The 16,932-nt window shown below is 38.0% G+C and overlaps 1 protein-coding gene across 2 annotated transcripts in view; it reads right to left on the reverse strand.

The window, feature by feature from the left end:
• The window catches only part of GSK3B (glycogen synthase kinase 3 beta), a 149,203-nt gene that overhangs the window by 53,131 nt on the left and 79,140 nt on the right, over positions 1 to 16,932 (reverse strand). For both annotated transcript variants that reach the window (XM_021548814.4, XM_021548813.4), the window contains exons 3-5: positions 16,024 to 16,107; positions 3,397 to 3,507; positions 364 to 494 (exon numbers count right to left, since the gene is read on the reverse strand). In XM_021548814.4, the coding sequence (XP_021404489.1) occupies positions 364 to 494; positions 3,397 to 3,507; positions 16,024 to 16,107 (326 nt within the window). The remainder of the gene's footprint in view (positions 1 to 363; positions 495 to 3,396; positions 3,508 to 16,023; positions 16,108 to 16,932) is intronic.

A 16,932-nucleotide genomic window follows, 5' to 3' on the forward strand; every position in this document is an offset into this window, starting at 1 on the left:
TTTTAAGTTACAATGCCAACATGCCTGTCCTCTCTCACCTAAACACACTTCACTGCAATAACTGGTTTGGTTTTTCCATGCTGCAGTATTTTCCCTACGTCATGGTGTATTTATTTTATTTTTCTAATACCTGCAAAAATAAGAGGCATGAAGTTTAATTCCCTCCCTCTTAATATCTTTTTCCAGTTCTTCCCTGCCACTCCTTTGAACTCACTTAGTAGGGAAAATAGAATGTTAGTAAATCCTCTTTTAAGATAGAAATAAAGACCTTTGAAGGGACACAGAATTTCTTGGCAAAACTGCATCAAGGTTCACTTTGAAGGAAGATCTTTTCACCAGGTTTCAGGCCACAAATGTGCTTACCTTCCAAAGTCACAGAGTTTTAGAACAGCTGTATCAGGGTCCAGCAAGAGGTTCTGTGGTTTTATATCCCGGTGGCAGATCCCAAAGGAATGGATATAGGCTAAACTCCGGAACAGCTGATACATGTACAACTGGAACACAGAAATACCAGTCAAATCAGGGTAAACAATTAGTTTAGCAAAGAATAAAAACAAAATAACTGAGAAAAAGACCATACCATGCCTATTAGGGCTATGAAGGTGGGCAAGGTATTTGCATACCTTGCCCACATGCCCTTTGCTACATACACACGTGGTCAAAATCTTTTTATGTGTCTTTTGAGACAGCATAATTAGCATGATTCCAGAGAAATAATTGTGCCAGTTTTCCAACATTTGTAAATAATGGCAATCATAAAAAACATACACAAGATAAAAGTGTTTTAATCTGCTCTACCAACCAGTCTCTTCACAGCAGTGAAGTATTTCAGGTTATTAAAAAAACCCAAAACAAACAAACAACTAAAAAAACGCCCCACAAAATCCAAAAGAAAACCCTTTACTTAGTGAAAATATATTAAATGTTGCCCAAAAACAAGGGTAGTGTCTCAGCCTGTCACTGAAGTGAATCTCCCAGTGTTTCTTGCTGAGGGGACAGAGTCATTTTAATTTCAAATCTCTGAACAAAAACAGAAGGCAAATAAAACCCACTGTTCAGAATAAGTTTATGCAAGGCACAACAAACAAGTATGCAGAGGGAGTTTTCTCTGCCCACTTTCCAGGGCTGGCTAATCCCTTAGCAAGGAAGAACACAGCACAAGGAGATATTACAAAGCCAAGAACTTCACAGGACAAGCTCACAGGGCAGAGGGAGGATGTCCATCTTCTGGAGCTACACACTTTTTGCTGTGGATAATAAAAAGCTGCTGGATACAATTAAGGATGTACAGCATATACAGTCACAAAGGCATGGAAAGTCTGTTCTATGGTTGACAAAAGGCTGCCAGATTATTTTTTATTTTTGTTGTGTCCCCACAAGTTTACACTTAAAATCAAGCTAGAGGCAAGACACTATACCAGAGATGCATCTCCACACTTTTCTTTTACAAGCACATTTTTCACAGTTCACCTTTAATGGTCTATATAAGCAGGTGCAATTACTTGATACTGATATCAGGTCATGTTTGTCTCTCTTTCACCATTATCTTTGTTGTCACACTTTCTCTCCGCCTTGTTTTTTGCCATTTATTTGGCAGGAAAGTAGGAGAGGGAAAAGAATTGCTTGAATTTTGGCTCTAGACCTCTGGTTTTCGTACTTGTTTCTAAAAACCACAACTCTGCACAAAGAAAAGCAAACAAACATTTTTTCCGAATTGCCTGTTCTAGTCCCTTAAGTATGTATTGTGCAAGTGTATTGCAAAATAATGCAAAAGACTGCCCTAACTTGAGGGGTCAAGTCAACACACGTGGAATTTATAAAGTATGCCTTTCACCTCCACACAGCAAACCCAAAATTTCCAAGGACTCCTTATAGCAGGTTAGAAATTACAAATAAAAATTAACCAGAAGATTACTAGAACAGCTTCTGTGCAGCTTCAAGTTTCTTTGTTACCCAGGGAGAAGCAGTTCTCTGCCTGCCTAGTTATCCATCAGAAGTGAACAAATAGGTATTATCTGACTTTGTGTAGCCAAGACGCCTGGAAAATTGCAAAATCCTTAATGACATTAAGGTAATATGATCTTTTAAAATACAGGATTATATTAAAGCCTTGCCAGAAAAATAAGAATAGCTTTCCAGACTACCTGGAACAGGAAGTCCCAGACATCCTGCAAGATGAAAGAGTTGAAGCACATTTTTCTCTGAAAGTGTAAGGAAGAATTTTCTCAAGTTCCCACAACAGAGAACAATGAAGGCAAGAATACTGACAAAAGATATATAAACAATTTATCAAAAGCTAAGACTACAGATTTTGGGGAGCATATAACCTAAAAACATGATGTTCCACCAACAGACCAAAGAGAGTGACTTTGAAGTCTGCTGGACGATAAAATTCTGTGCTTTCTTAAAAATCAGGCAAAAGGGATGCCTATTGCAGAGACATGTCATTTACAATTTAGTTATGGCACAAAACCTCATTATTGAAATAATTACTATTTGTAGCTTTCACACCTTTGAAAATTTCATCTTCTTTCAACCAAATTAATTGTTTTTTCTTAAGCCAAACCTTAGATTAAGCATTATACTTTTAAAGAGGAGTCTGGAGAAATCAATATGCATCAGGAAATTTTGTTCGTAATTTCTATTAAATATTACCTATGTGCCATGTTAACAAGTTAACATGGTGAAAACACCATCATTCGCTATGTGAATGATCAACAATATATGAAACAATACACAATATATGAAACAGAACTATGAGGCCCCAGAAGGGTCCCATGTTGGACAGCAAATGAGGAATTTTATTTACTTGAACTCCTGTGTAAAAGATGTAGACAACTTGAGTAAGGTGCTTGTATGCACACTACAATGTGCATACAAGCACCTTACCCTATGTAGCTTTTGAAGACACAAGCCAATGAGCTTCAAGTAGAAACAAAAATGTGCCTTTCACAACCACAACAAAAGTACATGAACTCTTACTCATATGCCAGGAAAAGGGGAAGATAACAGATTAGAGAACATCCTCCTAACATCCTCTTTCAGTTGCTAACCTTTGTTCTATTATGTCTTCACCATCTCAGGAAACTGAAAGCTGCTAATCTGGCTGGTCTCAGTCATCATCTAAGCTGCTTCAAAAACAAAACATTCCCCCCACACTCAGTCTCCCCAACCCATTCCAAGATTTCTGTAAGGTCAGAAATTGTAAGCATTGTTTAAGTCTCAACCCTCTATTCTTCCTTGCAATAACAAGTATTCCTATTTTTTTTTCCTTGACTCAAGATCTATTTGCTTCTAAATACTTCTGAAAATTTACTGTTATGTCAGAAAAGAGTATCCACAGTGTATTTCTAGAGTGTATCTTTCTTCACCTAACCACATCTGTCAGTTACCTACCTTGACATAAATCATAGGGAGTGTCTGTTTGGCCCGACTATAATGTCTGGCAACTCTGTATACTGTTTCAGGAACATAGTCCAGCACCAAGTTGAGGTACACCTCATCTTTCTGAAAGAGAACAGAGAAGAAAAACAAATTAGCACAAGATCTGAGGCATGAAGTACAATCAAAGTGTTCAGAGAAACCTAAAAAGAGAAAGCTGTGGACATTTTAAATCCCATCTTTAGTGTGGGAACTGCCACAGAGCTATTTAGGTTTTGCACTCGTGCATTAATACTTTTGTCAAACTTATGTTTAAGATCATGTTAATTGTTCTGGTCTCCAGTGTAAGATATTATTTTCTGATTATAAATGGAGACAAGGATATAATTGTTCTGCTCAGTCAATATTTTCATTAGGAGAGTATTTCAAGGTAACATCTGCATAATTAGTTAAAACAGCCTATTAACTCATTAGTCCCTTACCTGCCAAAACCCAAGAAGTGCAAATTTAAAAGTTCAAAACTCATCCCCCAACAACACATCAAAAAAAGTTCAAACAACCTTCATCTTTTAGAAATGTTACTTTGATCTTACTGAATTCCCAGCTATTAAGAGATTAATACATATTAACCATTTGTATACAATAAGCCAGTGTTAATATTTGTAACCTTTCTGTTTACATGTATTTCTATGTCCCAGTAATCTCCAACTTAAACATATCAACTTTTTCATGACAAAAGAGAAGAAGCCAAAACCAAAGTCTCAAGTATAATTTTTAATACCTAGGATTAAGTTAGAAGTTCATGTGAACATAACAAAGAGAAACAACAAAAGTAGCTTTATAATAAGGTTACATTATAAAGTACCTTATTATACACTAGCAAAGGAAAGAGGACTTAAATGACAAAGTACTGTAATCATATAGTGCCTAACTGCAAAACTGAGAATTTTCAGCAGCAAAACAGGTCTTAAAGAGACTTCTGATATTTTAATGCAGTCTTCAGTGCAAATCCTACCAGGACTGTGAATACACTTAATGGTGGGGAGTGGGTAAAATTAACTATTTCAACATGAAAAATTATTTTGAAAACTAGTGAATTAACTAGAAGTAACCTCTCCTGTGCCTGCTATTTTATCACCAAGAACTTTCTATAGAGAAAGACAATACTAGAGAATTTACATGGATGGAAACAGCACAGAGCTCCCAAGCCTTCGACTGGAGGCTGTTGTCAGAAGATCCACTGGCTATCTTAACACCTAAACCCAAACCTCATCTAGCTACAGCAATTTAATACTGCTATTCTAGTGTGACTTGACCCATCACTTAAAGCACTGAGTGAAGTGTGTTTCTCTCACAGTGCTCTGCTGTCCTGCCACAGCAAAGAGCAGCAGCAGTCTGGTACAAGGTAACACACAGAGAAATACACACCTTAAATACATATGCAGAGAACTGCTGGCTTTGTGTGTTTTTTAAGGTTCAGAATTCAAGATCTCTGCTCACCCTAACGTGACAATAAAGGCTTGTATTTTCAGGACATTTTCATAGATCTTACCAATACCTCCTAATAGACCAAGTCACCTTGCACAGCCCTGCCTACGTCATTCTTCCTTACAAAAAAAAAAGCTCTTTTCTTAATATTATTGCTTAAATGACAGTGGCAATAGCACAGCACCAAGCAAATGACAATGGCCCACCAACTTGTATCTATCTGGTCTTATCAAACATAGATGAGGAACAGCTCCAAGACCCTGCCTATGCTGCTGCTTCTCCCAGGGCCATCCCAGGAACTGGGAACAATGTGAAGGCTTCTGTGGACCAATCTGGGGTGAAGAAAATTTTTGAAATGGATGAGAAGGGACAACTACCAGCAGTGCAGAGGAAATACTAGACAGCTCTGGAACTCCACAGACGTGCAAATATATGCAAGGGAAAAAAAACCCAAACCACTTGTATTTTAGCACTTTTCCTGCAGCAAGGAAAGTTCTTCTTTCCCTGACTCTTACTTCAAGCCAATAAAATTCATCCACTGCCTCTTCTTAGGTCAGAGTTTTCAAGGTTTAGTTACAAAATGCCAAAAACAAATGTCCTAAAAAATTCAAAGTTAGCTTATGCTGGTACGGCAATCTGTAAACTATGAGAGAAAACAGTCACATGAATATGAACACTGTTTGCTACAGTGTAGCTACAACCTGATGAATATGCTAAATGTCTGCCTCTCAGAGGATGGGAAAGTCTTACTGGTGACAAATCACTTCACTGAGTACTGTTACTGAGGTTAGTGACTTTGATCCAAGGATTCATGTTTCATGTATCAAAAAGATTTACATAAGAAATTAGAGGGGAAAAAAAGAGTAAAAATTAAATTATAGTGATTTTGTAATCTTCTCATAATACAAACAAAAGGATGCATGCAAAACAGTAAAACGTATGATCAGTAAATCCTGTCCACACTACTTCACAGCAGTGAGTTTAGAGAATTACAGAACTACTCTCTAGTTCATATCATCTTTGCTTTGCTTTTACTGCCTCCATTTTTATTTCCAATTTTACATGCTAGAGATGGGGGTTTCACTTCTGAGTTTCGATGCCATCTGTGGTAACTGAACAAACAGCATGGGTTTTGTGTTGTGCTGCTCCTGTACAAATGTATATCACACAGAACACAAAAGCACATGAACACCTTTCTCTACCTCATCAACTATCAAGTTTTAATGTACCACTTGAGGGACCTAGAACTCCAATATGCAGCTATAAAGGCAAGGCTTATGCCATTGGCCACGTAAGTAGCGGCATATTCCACTCCTATGACATGCAACTGACTCCAGTTTTCTTAATGACTGCTATAATAAATTAAAGATTATTCAAATGTTTTGAATGACATCCTCCTGATGTCATCTGGAACTGGTCTGATAAACATACAGGAAAGAGTTTTCATGAGCCCTGATCCTTCCCAGTGAGCATGAAGTGGATGAAAATAATATCAAAGTTACCTGGATTCCCCTGAACAAGATTCAGGACAAGCTAGGAAGCAGTCATGGCCTGACAAGCTCTGAGCATGATGTAACCTGGTTTGCCTACCTCATGCATTCCTCCTAAACACATATTTTTCCAGTGACCCGGATGTATTGCAATAGGAAACAGGGTTAGCTCAAAGAGCTTGCCAAATGAGGGCAACAGCTCAAGGATTAACTGGGACGATCAAGGCTTATCTTTCCATTACAGGGAACCTCACCACATATTCCATAAATGACTTGTTTCCATTCTGCTGTTTCAAAACTGCTGGTCTGGGAACAAAACAAGGTACCCTGACTGACACAAGCATGTCCGAAATTACCTACAAAGAACCGAAAAGGCCAGAGGAAGCTGCAGCATGTGAAATATAGAAAGCAAATATAAGATGTCATTAATTAACTCACTTCTCCTTAAAGACCATGGGCTTACTAGCTTTCTGTTGCAGGTCAAATGTTTATGTGTATTTGTATTCTCCTGTGATTGCTGCTAAGGTTATGACCATGTACAGTTCAAAATAAAAAAGGGGAAGGACAGAAAGCCAGATCCTGAAACCCAGAATCAAAGTATTTCATTAGGATTTTTGACTTCAGCAATGTGGCTCACGTACCAGCATCAAGTGCTAGAAGATGTTTTTTGTCACTTGGCAGATGAATCCTCAGTTGACAAAACACTGCTCCAAAATGAGCCACAGCATGATGCTTTGCCATCAAATTGCTCCCAAGAACCACTAATTCAGGCACTGCTTCACTTTGGTGGGAAATACTTAATGCAAGTAAATACTCACATAACCTGTACCATAATAAGAGGCATGAGAAAGACTAGGACACAAGAGCCAAAACATTTTAGCAACTCCATTCTTTTTCTTGTGCCAGAAATTGGAGACAAAACAGGATCAAAGTACATGAGCATTACACACAGTGCAGCTGAGGACTGAGCAAAATTGAAAACATTGCCTTACTGACAAAGGAAAGGCTAGAGGTGCCAAACTCCATTTTAAAATTCTTGTGTCTTTCAGTTCACATAAGTAATCTGTTCAAAGCATCCTCCAGTTATGCTTGAGGCCAATATAAAGAAACAGCTATTGAATTAAAATAAAGCAATGGGTATTGAATTCAAAGATTCACGTTTCTAGATTGTTCCTTGCAGTGATAGTTAAAATATTGCTTCTCTGTGATCATCCCCTATCTCAACAAACATCAAATTGATCTAAAGTGGATCCTAGAAGCTTTTGTTACCTTTTGTTTTCAATTATTAGACACACTACATTTACAACATGCACATATAAAGCAGCAACCAATATTAAGCCAGTAACAGTCCAACTATTCCCCCTATTTACCACCATAATGATAGAGGCCAGGGAGGTCATACATGCCAAACACCAAACTGAGAGCGAAAGGAGAATTCTTGCTCTGAAAATATGTCAGCATCTAATAAGATGTTCTAAGTATTCCTGAACTGTCAAGGCCTATGTGGAATCTAAGGAAAACTCTGAACATCAAGTAACAGGGTAAAAAGGTTAAGAAACTATTCGGGGTGCTCTTTCTTCTAGGGTAACCATATTTACTGCTCAGCATTTGGAAAAAGTGATGAATATGCTCATTTCGGTTGTCATCTCCTGGCAAATCAGTAACAGTGTGACAGTGGTACTGGTGTTGTTTGGGATGGGTTTTTGTTTGTTTTCAATGGACTCCACCTGATCAGCTGTATGAGCATAACTGAGAGGACATGAACAATACAGGAGTTTCTTAGACTAACTTTGCATTAGGAGAAATAAATGTGGAATTGCATTTGGAAGAAACTCGCTTCATATGTCTACTCAAGCTAAATGCACACAGACAAGCGATACACTTAAAATTAAGTAATATGCCTCCAAAATGTACTTCTCATTATTAAAATTATCCCAAGGCTTCAGTATTAGGGCTGTATGAGGCAAATTAACCAATCAGTTTACCCAGGAGGATCTTTTTCTTTACCGTATGCCAGCACCCCACTGATGATGTTTCAGAGGTAGGTGCTGCATGGAGCAGTTAGTGACAGGATGCAGCAATGAAAGGGTTCTGTCAAAAAGGATTTACCTTTGAGTGGGAAAGCAAGAAAATGCCTTTCAGCATTTCATGCAGACTATGCCTTTTCCGAGAATACATTATTTGAACACTGGATTGTCAGCATGAGGTAAAATATGCCCTTCACCCTGATGCAGGCATCTAAATTTAGACAATACATAAAGTTCAAAGTCACAATTTTTGCCCTAGATTTAAAAAAATGTTATTTAACTTTTCTTAAAGCCACAACCAGCACACACTTCACACCCCTTTATCAAGCACCATGAGAGACCCACTTTCCTTATCTTGAAGGCTAACATGGTACTTTACGGATACAAAGATTTTGGACACACTTTCAAAGACAAAGCAAAATTTTGCAGCCTTCCTACTCTTAACTAATAAGTAGACATGATACACAAGAAATATTTGAAAATGCAAAATATGTGCTAGCTGACCTTATTTGTATAAAGGAATGATGACATCCAGTGGTCACGTGTGTCTGTTTTTACTTGCAGTTTACAACCACATCTATTTCAAAACAGAGCTTTGGCTGCCACCAAAGTAATAGGAGTTCAAGCCTAGAGATACAGTTGCAGTTTCAAACAGATAAATGCAAGGATGTAAAAACAGTTGAAGACTCAACTTCAGTGTTCAGAAAGATACCAATACTTTCTAATAATACTGCAAATATTGGGCAAAGTATCTTCTTTTCTAATCCCTGACTCTTCATGCCTGAGTTTGAGAACTGAGATCTGTATCAAAAGTTCTGTTCCTATGACTATTTGTCAAAACTTACCAAATTGTTCTGTAATGCTCATTACTCTTCAGCAAAACAGTCATGTTATGTAGGTAGAAACTTCCAAGTGGATCAGCTGTGATGGCAGCATAAGTCAGAAATCAACCCTCCCAACAAAATTAGTATTTAAGAACTTTCTTGGGTCTTGTTTAAAGCCACCTGATTTACATTATCTACCTTTGATCACTGAAAGAGTAGAGGGTCTTAGGTGATGCACTAAGGCATTCTTTGTCAGAAGAAAAAAAACCAAAAAGACATTTTCTGACCTAGTTTTCCCCTCTAAAGAGCAGCTACTGTAAAGGAAAAGGTCACACATTAAAATAATTTGGGAATCCCGGATGATTCTTGTTTATTTTATGCCCTGTGAATTCCTTAAGCTTATAGATGTACTTCCAAGAAGAATTTCTATCAAGTTGGAAACATCTGCCCAACATCTAAAATGCAGGACTGAGCTATCATCCTTGACATAAATGATCTGTGTATATTTGAACACCAGCTCCCAAGCAGGGATTGTGCCACTAACTGGCCATAAGTCTGTTGCAAGGTGAAAATTAACAGATGATGTTTGAATCACTGGACTGTCCTGCACACCTCGTGATGAAACCAAAAGCAGAGTCTTTGGAGATCCACTTGTTTTCTTGACTGTTCACTGCTTTCCAGGGTGAGTATGAATTTCTGAATCAAGATAAATCCATGACAAAAAGGCAAGACAATACATAATAATGGTTCAAACTACATGCCTGCCTCAGAAAAAACAACACAAGCTGCCTTCCTAATGGCCATACAACACTGGGAAGATGAGAGCACGAGCTAGAAATGGCAGAAGAATGACTCGAGAACAGAAGAGAGACCAACCAGATCTACTGGATGGCTCATTGGCCTAGAGACAGATCTCTGAGCTGCCTATTTTCACTGCATGCACCTCCAACACTAAGAATCTAGCCACTGCTGCCTACTCCCCTCTTGTGAAACCCTACCACAGGCAGACAAAACTGCTATTTCTAATAACAAAACCTACTCACAACCAGAGACTGCTCATAACTACAATGAAGGAAATTCCCAACCTGTTGCAAACCCTAACAGCAGTAACTGATAATCATTATATGATGACTGATGCCCTTTCTGAAATTAGCTTGGCAGGCCTCAGGCAAGAACTACAGAGATACCAACATCACAAAACTCCTCATAATTGGCATTAATTGCTTTTTTGTTGACAACACACAAGATCTGCCAGGGACTGAATGAATGGTAGTTACTAAATTCATCTCTGGTGATGGCCCTTCAGCACATTACTAGGCTGGTGCAAAACATTCACATAGACTGTCAGTGCAAAATTGGGCTCAAGGCTCTGTTAATTGCCCTTTTTGCGCAGTAACTTTTTTTTTTTTTAAGTTCAATTAAGAAACCAAATGGTTCCCATTTTAACAGGAACAGAATGGATGGTTCTTACATGAGGACTCATCTGTATACTCCTGCAAGAAATAATGATATTCATGCTTCTCTGAAGGTGGAGGACATAATAGGGATACAACTCGCAAATCAGATAATTGCCTCCTTCTTCCAAACTTCTTCATTGCCATTTAACCCAGAGCTGCCAATGCCCACCAGACAGTGCACAGAAGCTTATAGATGCAGCTCAGCATGTATCTCCTGCACGTTTATTTTAAACTTCAGCCTAAGTCTATGGGAGTAAATTTCCATCCTGAGTCTTCATGGACTTTTGGCTACATGCCCTTATAGCTAAGGCTAAATAAGACCTGACATCAATTAGAGCATGCAGAAGGGCCAGCTCAGCCTCCAAAAAAGTGTCAGCATATTGCTTGTTTGTGATCTCTCTCTGCTTCCATTTTTGCTTTGACTCCTCTGAATACTGAACCACCTTAAGGAGGAAAAACTAAAAAAAACATAACCACAGGTGCAATTACTCAACAAAAATTGTATTTACTTTTACTTTGATTTGATGCAGAAACAAATCCCTTCAGTAACTTCTCATCCTCTTTTGGACAAAGGTATGGATCAATCAGTCTATTCAACACTCTAAAGTATCCATACAGGAAAAACCTGACAGTTATGAAACACCACCAAGATCTAACCAGAAATAGAGAGGGATAAAAAAGGTGGAATTAGGAACTCATTTCACTTTTACACAGCTGAGTAACTTTACTTGGCAGCCACTGATTTAAGAAGTTAGGTCATTCTGTAAAACATCAGGAAATACTCTTAGCAAAGCAGTCAGAGGAATTATTTCCTGTATTCATGTTTGCCCTGCCTTGGACTATGGTTTGAAAGGTTCTCTGCAGAATTAGGCTAGAAAGGACAGGTGGCAAGACCATCCCCCCCTGCAAAATTAAATAAAGACCTACATTTTTGTATCATGCTAAATGCAAAGCAGTTCCTGAAATTAAGGAAATGTAGAAAAAAAATAACCCTGAAACATATGCCTTCCTAATACTGTCTGATCTGCAGTGGAAAGCTGACAGGCAAACCAGGCATCTTGTTCAAGATCTTATCCTAAGGCATAATACCAAAGCTATCAAACAGCGGAACTGGCTAGTCCTAAAATCCTGCTCATTTTCTCTAAGAATTACCTAGAAAACTATAAACCACAGAAATACAGCATGGAAAAGTCTTGTGGCTACTTTCAGAAGAAGCTTTCATGTACCATTCAACCCATTATTTGGTTGTATCTTCTTTCCCTCTGGCTCACTCCACCAGATGTAATTACACATTTTAGATTACTGAAAAGCACATTACAGGTATGAAAGTCAGTGCCCTGTTATCAGACATCTCATACAGCCCCAAAAAGAAGAAAAAATCAGAATCTACTCTGACAAATTCATTAAGGAAGAGGCTTTTGAAAAAGCTGGGTTATCCAACAGGTCTGACAAATGTCTGCAAACTTTCAAAAAGAATGAATTGAGGAGGAAATAGCTTATAGAAGCAACCTGAATGCCAAGCCTGTCAACTGTCATCTTAATATAAATTATGTACCTTCTTTGAGCTCTTTTAGACTAGAAATTATTAGTCAAGCATAATTAATACTTAGTACTCAGAACAACTTTTTATATCTATATATACACATAAAGGTGCATATATATGTGTGCATGTATATATATACACACACATACACACTTCGTTATATATAGCAATATAAATTCAAAGATGCTCAGAACAAGAGGGAGTCATCCAATGACAGAAAAAAAAGGAAGAATTCAGTCAAAGCCATGTTTGATACATGATTTTCATGCTGCTATGGCTTGATGGCTTTGTCAAAAGAAGGAAAGAAGTTTAAACAATTGGGAGACATAAAAAGGAGAGTCCATCACAAGAAAAAAAGAATAGCTAGGGAGCTCAAACCCTTCAACCATCCCCCACATAGCCTGCAGAAAGAGCTAATGGAGAGCTCCACATCACTACAAACTAGCACTACAACTTGGATACAGATAAGGAATAGTCTTACTAGCAAGTGGTTTTCAGATTTGCTTTTCTATTTGATACTATTCCAGTTTTCCAATCAAGAATGAAACCTCCTGTTTTTCTAGACTGAAGACAGTTTTAAAGTTTCCCAGTGTCTAAAAATACCCAGCAATTGAAATGAACTAAAGTGATTGTTAGGCACATGGCTTTCAAAGAGTGCCAGTCTGACTAGATATGGAAAAATCCTTTGAGGTATCTCTAAATCAAGACAGATTTAAGCTTCTTGGATACTGGAAAATGCCCCCACCAAAAAAACAAAAAAACCAAAACAAAACAAAAAAAAACAAAACCAGTCCAACAAAACAAAACCAACAACAGCAAAAAAAAAAAAACCCAACAAAAACAAAACAAAACAAAACCCAAAAAAAACAACAAAAAAGCACAAAAACCCCAAAACAAAATAAACAAACAAAAAAAAAAAAACAACAAACCAACAAACAAAAAAAAACCCCAAACCCATCCAGAAAGAGAAGTCTCTGTGGTTAGGGATGCTGGTGTCAAGCACCAGGAAAGAAGGGAGAAGTCCAAGTAACATGAACAGATGGAGTAAACACAGTGCAAGAAAATCTTTATGCCAAAGAATGCTTGATATATAAGTATCATAATTTAATTAATGAGATCAGCAGTAAAAGAGTTACCTCTGAGACTTTCCCATCGCTGCTAGACTTAATTATCACAAAAACAGATTAATGGCAGAGGATCATCAAGTTCTTCACAAAGACTGTCAACAACTGCAAGCCCAACTCATCACTACACCACCCATTTTCTGCTATACAATTCTTGGATTTTTATATTACTCTTCCCATTGGACTTGCCTTCAATAATCAGTTTATATAAACCTGTGGGGACATACCATCTATATCTGCAACTGCTTCCTAAACATCCTTCCTGGTTACCAAATGGCATATTACACTTTTCTCCTTCTCCACCCCACAGACAGTTTGATTATAAGGGAAATATGGAAGAAAATATGCTATCGTTTCCCCAAAATGACAAAAGCACGATAAGGAATGTTTTCCTTCCTTCCCACATGAACTTGAGAACAGCAACTTGCCTCTGTCTAGAGCTTTTCCCAAACAGCAGATGAACTCCAGCCCCATTCCTCCTAGCAGAGTACCAGTCTGTTACAAGGCAAGAACAGCAACCTGTTATACCCCATAGTCCATGGAGGAAAAGCTGTGGCAAGCTGCTGTGCTAACACTCAGCTTGTGTTTGCTACAGCTTCTTCTGCAGGTGTTTCCTGAGAGCTGCAAGAATGGGCAGGAGTCACGCACGCCATCGCACACTGATCTCCACACACTGCCACCTACATGGAAATACTTGCAAGTCAATTATGTGGCGTTTTGTATTGAACTGCAAGAGACCTTGCAACCTGAACTGCAGCATTACACTGCTGATGTTCTGGGTGCGTGCTGGCCCCAGGCACTGATTCCCATTAGTCCTCTTTTGCAACAGGGTAGCAGTGGAAATCTCAAAGGCATGGAGGAGAGGCATGAAGACCAAGGAGCAGAAAGTAACGTAAAAGAAAACTTCTCAGTGAAGCATAAAGATTCATTGGCCATGGATAGAGACATTTTTAAAAGCTACATTAGTGCTGCCAAAAATCAGCCATGAGGAGTTGAAACAGCAGAATGGAAAATCCAGCCTCAAGCTCAGCTTCATTTAAAGATTTCCAAAAGAGTTTTTCTCTAGTTACTGTTACACAAAAGCTCCTGGGACAGCGTTCTGAGCAGTTTTAACACTCCACTGTTTGCAGGAGGCTTTTGAAAGCCTTTAGATAAGGCAGTTGTCTCATTTGTCCAGGAAATTCTGCTTCACTGCAGTTTAGTTACAAGCTGCTTTAAAAATCCCAACCAACTAACAAAAAATTCCAAATCCAAGCCCTTCTTCACAGCATTTTCCTTTTTGTACTCATGCTGGTTGAGGAATATCTGTTACGAACTAAATACAGCTTAAAAAACGACACTGCACTACCAACAAAACTTACAGAGCTGAAATGCTTGTTAGCACTATCCAAGAGGAAGGAAGGAAAGAGAAGGTTGATTAAAAAAAAAAATTAAAAACCCAAAATTATATTTCTCCTTGAATGCTGTAGTTTTGCAGGCTCTCTTTAGGCACAGACAAGGTACAGGACCAGGTCCCCTGCAAAACACCTCTCAGGTAACAGCACATCTCCTCCAATTATCCCCCTGTGCACAGCACAAGACAATTGCAACTTAACCTGGAGACATCAGCTACTTTTCTGGCTCCAAAGAGCATGAAAGGGGAGGATTGCCTCTCCCAGTGTGCTGACCCACTTGATGAACCTGCAGTTAACAGCCTGCCAGTAGCTATCAGCTCTCATACACAGCCCTTTATAGCACTGTAGACAAGTATATCAGCATCTGAAAACAGCTAAGGATGCAATCTGCTTCAAAAAATGAAAAAAAATTGCAGCATTTATATAAGTTATCTAAAAATTATATAAATATTTGTAATGATATATATAAGGATCAGAGAAAATTCAGAAGGTCATCTAGCTCATTTTCTGACCTCGCAGCTTACATTAACTCCCACATAGACCACAATGACTTTGTTTTTACTCCATGGATGATCCTGCTTTAAGGATAAGGTTGGATTAGATGACATCTTGTAGTTCGTTTTCACCCTGAATTCTCCAATGATTTGTAAAATGCTGATACATACTTAGATAAGGAATACATTATAATTCCACATTAAAACTAAACCTTGTAATCCCATCTTAAAAAAACCAAGGACCTTTTAAACCTGGACTGAACGAAAACAAATGCCAGTATCTACTTCTTGAGAGTTATCTAGCTATTTGCTCTTTCTTCTGGAGCACAAACATTCTGACAAATTATACAATCACATGATCATGTATTATTCTTTCCTTTGGGCTCAGAAACTTAGCCTATACCTGGAACAGATGCACAAGGAAGGGGGACAGAAGCATACAAAGACTGGTTCTGAGAAAAGTCACATAAATGCTTTAAATCTAAAATGCTTAACACTGAATCCTAGAAAACACACATATCTGCACATCAGAATAGTAGTGCTAGAACACAAAGCTCAGCTGTGATCCAATAAATTAAGAAAGAGGCAGTGCATATGCAAATCTACTGCAGCCTTGTTCCTTACAGACCACACACTTCTATACTGAAAAACATCTGCTCCAGCATGACCTGTTGGGCACCATTATAGAGTTTTCTAGTAGTCAATGTCTGCTATCTTCACATTTCTGCCTCCAGATATTCAGACAGTCCTGGTATACCCCAGACAGTTACCAGGACACATTCCTTTGTTTCTCATTCTTACCTTCTCTCCACTAGAGTAGAAGAAATAACGCAATCGGACAATGTTACAATGATCCAACTTTCTCATAATCTGGAGCTCTCTGTTCTGAAACAAGAAATAAGCAAACAATGAGAAAAACTTTCTGTGGAAAAGGTAAGGTATCATCGTGAACACTTTAACATACAGATACAGAAATTGACAAAGTAAAGAACAACTAAGTTGGAAAGGCAACAGCTCTCACATGTTTCTTAGTATTTATTGCAACTGCTTTATTATTGAGAATATTGCCACCTTTGACTACATTTTCTCTTTAAAATAAACATCCACAAATCCATCAAGTAATTCAAGAATTACCTATTTTCATTATCAAAGGCTCAGTGGTAAAATGCAAGAAGACATTAACTTTTAATTTTTATTTTCCGATCTTATAATAATACAGTATATCAACCAGAGGGATAGGAAGCCTATCCCATTTGAATACGATAAAAATAATGCAAACATTATGAAAGCAAACAACATTTCCACCCACGTGCCCACGCTTCTCTACAGTGCAAGAGAGGTTTGTAACAGAAGATCTTTTCTTCTACCATTCTTTTTGCAATACCAACATAAAGCACCTGAAATTGATTAGGTAACTCAACTTCCACTTTTGTTCAACCAAGGTTAAACCAGTTTAGACAGACAGAATAATAGCATTATTTCCCATTTTATATCAACCTGAAAAAGCTGTTAAAATAAAATCAGTCCATCACACGCATGATAAACTGGGAACTTTACTGCAATATATGTTGCATAAATGACGCCTGAACAAATGAAGGATCTTACAGCCTAGCAGGAAAAAACAAATGAAGTTTTGAAATGCAGGTAGGAGTAAAACAAGCAAATAAAATTAGCACAGCTATGTTTGTCACACTTCATTCCACAGCTGTT

The sequence above is a fragment of the Lonchura striata genome, chromosome 1 (genome assembly GCF_050655825.1).
Source record: "Lonchura striata isolate lonStrDom1 chromosome 1, ASM5065582v1, whole genome shotgun sequence".
In the NCBI taxonomy this organism is placed as follows: Eukaryota; Metazoa; Chordata; class Aves; order Passeriformes; family Estrildidae; genus Lonchura; species Lonchura striata.